The sequence below is a fragment of the Acanthisitta chloris genome, unplaced genomic scaffold, assembly GCF_000695815.1.
Source record: "Acanthisitta chloris isolate BGI_N310 unplaced genomic scaffold, ASM69581v1 scaffold8801, whole genome shotgun sequence".
Taxonomy (NCBI): domain Eukaryota; kingdom Metazoa; phylum Chordata; class Aves; order Passeriformes; family Acanthisittidae; genus Acanthisitta; species Acanthisitta chloris.
The window spans coordinates 2,645-10,546 of NW_008657603.1; the positions used below are offsets into that span (position 1 = coordinate 2,645).

Genomic DNA, 7,902 nt, shown 5'->3' on the forward strand with positions numbered 1-7,902 from the left:
CCACAGGGAAGAGTGTGTCACTTTGTGTACAGTTGTTGGTTCTAGTGTAAGCTCTGGAATTTTGCTTGGATTTCAGGTGAGTTTTCTCCATTCTATGTGCAAATAACTTAATTTTCTGGAAAGGTTTAATTAATATAAAGATTCTGTTGCTTCCTTGCTGTGTGTGGCTATGGAATTCCCTGCTGATAAATCCTAAGGAAAACCTGCTCTCATTGCATACACGGAAGGCTAAATGAGATTTTGGATCCTACATATTCCTGTGCCTTTAGGGAATGATTTTATACCAACCTGTGGTTTCAGGAAACATTTTCCTTGTGCTTCCCCTCAGGAGTTGCACTGCAATCCCTCCCAGTGTGGGGTATTCCATGATTTTAGGATAACCCTCTCTTCTTGCTGCCCTCAAAGCCCAAATCTTTCCCTCCACATCCCTTATCCAAGCCTGGAAACACACTCAAGAGGGAAATTCCACCACTAAGAGCAAAATCCATTTATTTGCACACCTTTGTCACAAAACTCCTAATTCATCACAAAAAAAAGAAGGTAGGAAAAGGGTTAACAGCTGTAACACAACTAAAACTATTGCACAGAACAAAGAGCTTATGAGAACCAAAATGCAGGTGGGAAGAGTTGCACCAAATTCCAGCCTCAGATTTCAAAACTCTTCCAAATCAAATCCCTGAGCTCCCACTGAGGTGTCCCCAAGCATCTTGTGGGAGCTTGGGAGGTTTTCACACCTGAGCCACACTTGCTTCCAAAACCTCCAGGATGGAGGAGGCTGAGGGCCGTTTTTTGGGATCCTCAGTGGTGCAGACAGAAAAGAGGTCGATCATGTATTGGTAGGATGGATCCAGCTCTTCCATGTTGAGAGCAGGACGTGTTCCCAGGACTTCATAGTAAGCTTCCTCATCAAAGCTGTCCTCATCGAAGGATTCGTCTGGAACAGGAGGGCAGAAAGGGGGAAGTTGGAAGCAAATCCCTTTGTCCTGGTCCAAAATCCCTCTGCAGATCTCTTGGAGCCCCTTAGGGAATGGAAGTGGCCCTGAGGTCTCCCTGAAGCTCAGTGTTTGGCTTGAATCCCTTAGAGCTCATCCCACAGGGATTGACTGATGAGAAATTAAGAACCTCAGCCTGGAGCCCTCCCAGCTCCTTGGAATCATGGAATCTCAGACTGGTTTGGGTTTGGAAGGGCCTTAAAGCTCATCGAGTGCTATGGGCAGGGACACTTTCCACCAGCTCAGGTTGCTCCAAGCCCTACCCAACCTGGCCTGGAATACTCCCAGGGATGGAGCAGCCACAACTGCTCTAGGATTTCCACCCCAACCCCTCACCACCCTCACAGCCAAGAATACCTTCCCAGTATCACATCTGTCCCAGCCCTATGGCAGTGGGAAGCCATTCCCCCTTGTCCTGTCACTCCAATCCCTGTCCAAAGTCCCTCTCCATCACTCTTGGAGCCACTTTAGGCACTGGAAGGGGTTCTAAGTTCTCCCTGGAACTTTCTCTTCTGCAAGCTGAACAGCCCCAGCTCTCCCAGCCTGGCTCCAGATACTCTGTGGCTATTCAGAAGGGAATGGAGCTGGGGAAGGTGCTGGAGCAGCAGGAGGGAGCTATGGTGGCTCAGCTTGGACCAAAGGAGGCTCTGGGGAACTTTCTGATCTCTCCAACTCCCTGACAGGAGGTGCAGCCAGGTGGGGTCAGGCTCTGCTCCCAGGGAACAAGGGACATGAGGAGAGGAAACACTTCAAGTTGTGTCAGGGGAGGTTCAGGTTGGACCTCAGGAGGAATTTCTCCATGGAAGGGGCTGTCAGGCATTGGAAGGGTCTGCCAAGGGAGGGGGTGGAGCCTACAAACCTTCATCCCCTGTGCCCATGCCCCGGTCGATGTGAGGGATGGAGAGAGTCATCATTTCCCACAGAGTCAGCCCAAAGGCAAAGATATCAGCCTTGTCTGTGATCACTCCGTCCTCCTCCAGGGCCTCCTTGGGCTTCCAGGGCTCAGTCCCAATGTAGCACAGCTCGGGATCACTCACTGCAAGGAAACATGTTTCGGACATCATTCCCAGGGCAGGGGTGGAGGCACAGGTGGTTAGTGGTGACCTTGGCCATGCTGGGAATGGTTGGACTTGATGACCCCAGAGGTGTTTTCCAACCTAAATGATCTTGTGACTTATGTCCCATCAGTCCAAGTTGCTCCAAGCCCCATCCAACCTGGCCTGGAACATTCCCAAAGATGGAGCAGCCACAGCTGCTTTGGGAATTCCATCCTAGCCCCTCACCACCACCCTCACAGCCAAGAATTCCTTCCCAGTATCCCATCTCTCCCTGCCCTCTGGCAGTGGGAAGCCATTCCCTGTGTCCTGTCCCTCCAGGCCCTTGTCCCAAGTCCCTCTGCAGCTCTCTTGGGGCCTCTGTAGGCTTCCAGGGAACAAGGGACAGGACAAGAGGAAGCACCTCAGGCTGTGCCAGAGGAGGTTCAGGTTGGATATTAGGGAAAATCCCTCCTGGAAAGCGCTGTCCAGCCCTGGCACAGGCTGCTCAGGGCAGATGGGGAGTCCTCATTCCTGGCGGGATTTAACCACGTGGATGTGGCACTTGAGGACATGACTAGTGGGGGGCTTTGAATTGCAGACAAGACACATTCCCAGCTCAGCATTCCACAAGGATTGAGCCAGTGTGTGAGCTCAGGGATGCTAATCCCAGGGCACCACCTCCTGGAAGCCTGGAGCTATTATGATTTTCACATCCATGGGGTCTTGCATTCCCTGGAAGCTGTGACTTGCTCACTGGCAATGCCAGACCTCCTCCAAGATTCCGGTTAACCTGATCCCTTCCCTCCTGTCCAGGAGATTCCTCTGCCACCAGCTTTTTGCACCGCATAAAAGGGAAAAGCTACTAATAAAACCATAACTGAGCAGCTTGAGAAATTTCAAGGCTGTGGAAGGTCCAAGTGGTGGGGAGAGGCTTAGTGGTGTTATCCCAAACACATTCCTGGTGTTCACAGCCAGTTGAGGAGGCCACTGGACATCTGCATCTCATCTCCATAAAGCCTTCAGAACCCTGGAATTGGCTCCTGCTTCCTCCTAATCCTAGGAGGAAGCTTCATGTACTTAACCCTCTGGCAAGAGCATCTCAGGGAGGTCTAGCATTCCATGGATAATGGTGATCCTGCTCCTAGGAGGACCTACCTGTCATGTTCTCGTCCAGGGGCAGCGACACTCCCACGTCACAGATCTTGACGGCCTCAAAGTCACCTTTGACCACCACGTTGGGAGATTTGATGTCCCCATGGAGCAACTTCTTGTCATTGTGAAGGTACTGAGGAGCATCCAACAGAGATATATAGGCAGGAAGGGCTATTGGATTGGGATAACTCCTAGTCCAGGTGTCTCCAAGCCCCATCCAACCTGGCCTGGAACACTTCCTGGGATGGAGCAGCCCCAGTTGCTCTGGGCCACCTGTGCCAGTGCCTCACCACCCTCACAGCCAGGAATTCCTTCCCAATATCCCATTTAAGCTTCCCTAAATGCCCCCTCAGTTCAGCACAGTGGGTGCAAAGGGCCACCAGCACAACCTTCTCCCTGTATCCATGAGTTTTCCCAGTGTCAGCAGTGCACAGTGGTGCCCCCAGAACATCCAACCTACCTTCAGCCCTCTGGCCATGCTCAAGGCAACCTTGAAGATGGTGTCAGCAGGGAAAGGGCCCAGTCCCTTCTCCCTTCTCTCCTCAATTAAGTCGTTGAGGGATTTGTCCCCTCCATATTCCATGGCCAAACACATGGAGCCATCGTTGGCCTCGGTGAACGCTCGATAACCTGCAACAGGGACCTGTCAGTGCCTCCGGGGAGCTGCAGCCACGTCCTGGCAGGATAAGCACCAGGAGATGGGAGAGAAGCAGCAGCTCTGGAATGGTTTCGGTTGGAGGGACCTTAAGGCTTGTCCAGTCCCACTCAGGGACACCTCCCACCAGCCCAGGTTGCTCCAAGCCCCATCCAACCTGGCCTGGAACACTCCCAGGGATGGAGCAGCCACAGCTGCTCTGGGCAACCTGTGCCAGTGCCTCACCACCCTCACAGACAAGCATTCCTTACCACTATCCCATCTCTCCCTGACCTCTGGCAGTGGGAAGCCATTCCCTGTGTCCTGTCCCTCCAGGCCCTTGTCCCAAGTCCCTCTGCAGCTCTCTTGGAGTCCCTTGAGGCACTGGAAGGACCCACAGGGATTGTCTGATGAAAATCTGAGAACCTCAGCCTGGAGCCATCCCAGCCAGCAGCATCCTCAGCTCCATGGAATCATAGACTCCCAGACTGGTTTGGGTTGGAAGGGACCTTAAAGCTCATCCAGTTTCATCTCTGCCATAGTGGCATGGGATGGAACTCCCTCTGCATCTCTCTTGGAGTCCCTCTAGGGACTGGAAGGGGCTCTAAATTCTCCCTGAATCCTTCTCTTCTCCAGGCTGAGCAATCCCATTCTCTCTCCACATTTTCTGGCTGGCTGTGATCATCTATCCTCAGGTGGAGTCCGAGGTGACAACAAAGCAGTGAAGTATTTGCAGTGTGAAAGGTCAAGACTGTCCTTGCCCACACATTCCTGCCTGAGGCAGGACATGTCTTCCTGGGCACACCAAATTCCTTGCAGCAGCATTCCTCACCCTGCTGACCTCACCTGGGAGAGCTTTGACACAAACAAATAGATCAAGTGATTCAAAGGGGCTGAGCTGTCTCAGCTGGGACAAGATAAGAGCAGAAGTTAATCACAGACTGAAAAACTTCCTCAAAACGTTCCCACCAGGAGAGCCAAGAGTGGGACAAAGCTCCATTGTCACCCAGACAGGTCAGGGTTGGGCTCTGCTCCCAGGGAACAAGGGACAGGATGAGAAGAAATAGCCTCAGGCTGTGCTAGGGGAGGTTCAGGTTGGATATTAGGAATATTCCTCCCTGGAAAGGGCTGTCCAGCCCTGGCACAGTTGCCCAGGGCAGGGCTGGAATCACCATCCCTGTGGGGGATTTAGTGATGGCCTCGGTCTATGGTGGCCCTGAGCAAAGCCATGGGAATCCCAGCACAACCTACCTCCTGTGGGTGAGGAGTTTCCAGTGACCATCCTGTCCCATCCCTGGAAGTGTTCCAGGCCAGGCTGGATGCAGCTGGGAGCAACCTGATCCAGTGGAAGGTGTAGGGACACCTGTGGCAGGGGGTGGGACTGGATGGGCTTTAAGGTCCTTCCAACCCAACCCATTCCTTGATTCCATGGCCCTCCCATCCTTAGGGCTCCAGACTTCCAGAGTCAGTTGGAAGCTTTGTGACCTCCAGTCCTTGCTGTCAGCAGATCCCAGTGAATCCTGGGATCATCTCCCATCATCCACCTCTGGATTCACCTCAATAGCTCCAATCCCAATTTACCAAACCCTGGAGTCTCACCCACGATGTTGGGATGCTGCAGGTCCCTCAGGATCTTGGCCTCTTCCCTCAGTCTCTGCTGGTAGAGGCTTTGTTGGCTCCTGTTGCATTGGGAATTGATCTTCTTCACAGCCCATGGAGAACGGGACAAACCTCTGGGAGATCTGCATGGGAAAGTCCAGAGGTGTCAGAGCTGCTCCCTTTGGAAGCACCTCCATGGATAACACTGGCACAGGTCCCTGAGGGGCTGAGCTGGAGAAGCTCTGCCTTTATTTCTTGGAATTAACAAGGAAAACTGTTTAAAGGGCCAAAATCTCTCACTTCACACAGGGCTGATGTGCATAGGAATGCTCTGCTCCTCCATGGAATTCTCAAGGAAAGGAGAGTTGGCTCAATTCCCATTGATCCCAAAGGATTCAAGCAAAACGCTGTGCTCCAGGGAGACCTCAGAGCCCCTTCCAGTGCCTCAAGGGGCTCCAAGAGAGCTGCAGAGGGACTTGGGACAAGGGCCTGGAGGGACAGGACACAGGGAATGGCTTCCCACTGCCAGAGGTCAGGGAGAGATGGGATATTGAGAAGGAATTCCTGGCTGTGAGGGTAGTGAGGGGCTGGCACAGGTTGTCCAGAGCAGCTTGGCTGCTCCTGGGAATGTTCCAACCTGGGCTGGAACACTTCCATATCCATGTGAAGGACCAGTAGCACTTCCTTTCTCAGGGCTCACTTCCACCCCCTATATAATTTCTGGGAACAATCCCTGTTCCCAAGCTCCAGTTCCCACCTGTGCTCTCCCACATACCTCTTCATCAGGTACACGTTGACTCCAGTGCCATATCCAAGCTTCTGCATGAAGGGAGAAACCTGGGCTGGAACACTTCCATATCCATGTGAAGGACCAGTAGCACTTCCTTTCTCAGGGCTCACTTCCACCCCCTATATAATTTCTGGGAACAATCCCTGTTCCCAAGCTCCAGTTCCCACCTGTGCTCTCCCACATACCTCTTCATCAGGTACACGTTGACTCCAGTGCCATATCCAAGCTTCTGCATGAAGGGAGAAGCTGGAATAGTGATGGGTACTGGTCCTGCATCTGGAAGGAAAAGAGACATCAGATCCCAGGAGTGATCCTGTGGCAGCTCCAGACCTTCTCCAGCTGGACATGGGCCCAGCTGGGCTCTGCTCCCAGGGAACAAGGGACAGGATGAGAGGAGACAGCCTCAAGGTGCGCCAGGGGTGGCTCAGGTTCGATATGGCATTTGGGCACATGGTCCAGCCTTGGCAGTGCTGGACTCAATGGTCTCAGAGGCCTTTTCCAACACAAACCCTTCCATGACTGTCACTGGGAGCTATCCCAAACCAAATCTGAGCCTCAGCCACTTACAGAAGAGTTCAAATTTTTAGGAAAGCTCATTCCAACCCCATTTTCTCCCAGTATTTTCCCAAATTCCATCTCTCTTGAGCCATTCCCACCACCCTCCTTGGCTTGCCCCCTCCAAAAGCTCCCACAGATCCAAAGCTGCTGCTCCTCACCCCACTGCAAGGAGGCTGGAGGTGCCCAAGGATCTGGGAAGGGACATGGATGGGACAATGGTCCCAGCTGACCACAGGGACATCCCACACCATGATGGGAATCAGGAATAAAACTGGGAGAAAGAGAAAGGAGGGTGCACCGGCACAGGTTGCCCAGGGAAGCTGTGGCTGCTCCATCCCTGGAAGTGTTCCAGGCCAGATTGGATGTGGCTTGGATCAACCTGTGGAAGATGTCCCTGAGATGATCTTTAAGGTCCCTTCCCACCCAAACCATTCCATGATTCCCTGGTGACATTTGCCTTCCCAAGCCACCAAGGCCTTTGGTGTCCCTGCCAGTCCCTTTGGGACTATTCAGAGATCAGCCCTGGCTCACCTGGTCTCTCCCTGCAGGAAGGATGGGTTGGAGACTTGAAGGTGTCCATGGCTGTGGTCCTGATCCTATGGGACAGGAGGTGACACTAAGGGACACAAGTGACCCAAATGACACCTGGGCAGTGGTCCAGTTGCTGGTTTGTTTTCTCCGAGGTGACACCTGGACCAGGGAAGAGCTTCCCAGCACTCCCAGCTCTGTGGATCCCTTCTTCCCAGTCCTACCACTATGTCCCTGCCAGGGCTGGCTCATGGTAGGGGTGAACCCCCAAATGGGTCTGGGGGTGGCACGTGAGACAGGTGTCCCCAGGGAGGTGGCACCGAGGGAAGGAGATGGAGGGGTGGGAAGTGTCTCCAGGGAGCCCCACATGGACAGAGAACCACATGGACAGGGACCCCCATGGACATGGACCCCATGGACAGGCACCCCCAGCTGAGGTGGCACCTGGCCAAGGGTGGCATTGGGGGTCCCAACTCTGGCATGAGGGGCTCCCAAATTGGAGGGGCAGGAGGGGACCCCCAGATCCCATGGCAGATGGGGGAAGTTGGGGTCCCAGTTTGGGGGGGCAGAAGACTCCTAGGTCCCATCTCAGCGGCTGAGGGGGTCCCAGAT

General features: G+C 53.5%; 1 protein-coding gene across 1 annotated transcript; it reads right to left on the bottom strand.

Annotated features, from left to right (window-relative positions):
• Nucleotides 1-728: 728 nt before the first annotated feature.
• PBK (PDZ binding kinase) lies at nt 729-7,342 on the bottom strand. Its single transcript, XM_009084783.1, has 7 exons — nt 7,294-7,342; nt 6,390-6,474; nt 5,415-5,557; nt 3,642-3,811; nt 3,185-3,314; nt 1,852-2,028; nt 729-934 (listed from the first exon to the last, which is right to left on the bottom strand). The coding sequence occupies exons 1-7, from the start codon at nt 7,340-7,342 to the stop codon at nt 729-731; spliced, it is 960 nt and encodes a 319-aa protein (XP_009083031.1).
• Between the last annotated feature and the right edge of the window lie 560 nt (nt 7,343-7,902).

Coding starts and splice junctions, on each gene's coding strand:
- PBK (XM_009084783.1), bottom strand. CDS start 7,342: ATGGACACCTTCAAGTCTCCAACCCATCCTTCCTGCAGGGAGAGACCA. Junction 3,812..5,414: donor GCAGCATCCCAACATCGTGG/GTGAGACTCCAG, acceptor TCCCTGTTGCAG/GTTATCGAGCGTTCACCGAG. Junction 935..1,851: donor CATGGGCACAGGGGATGAAG/GTTTGTAGGCTC, acceptor CTCCTGTTCCAG/ACGAATCCTTCGATGAGGAC.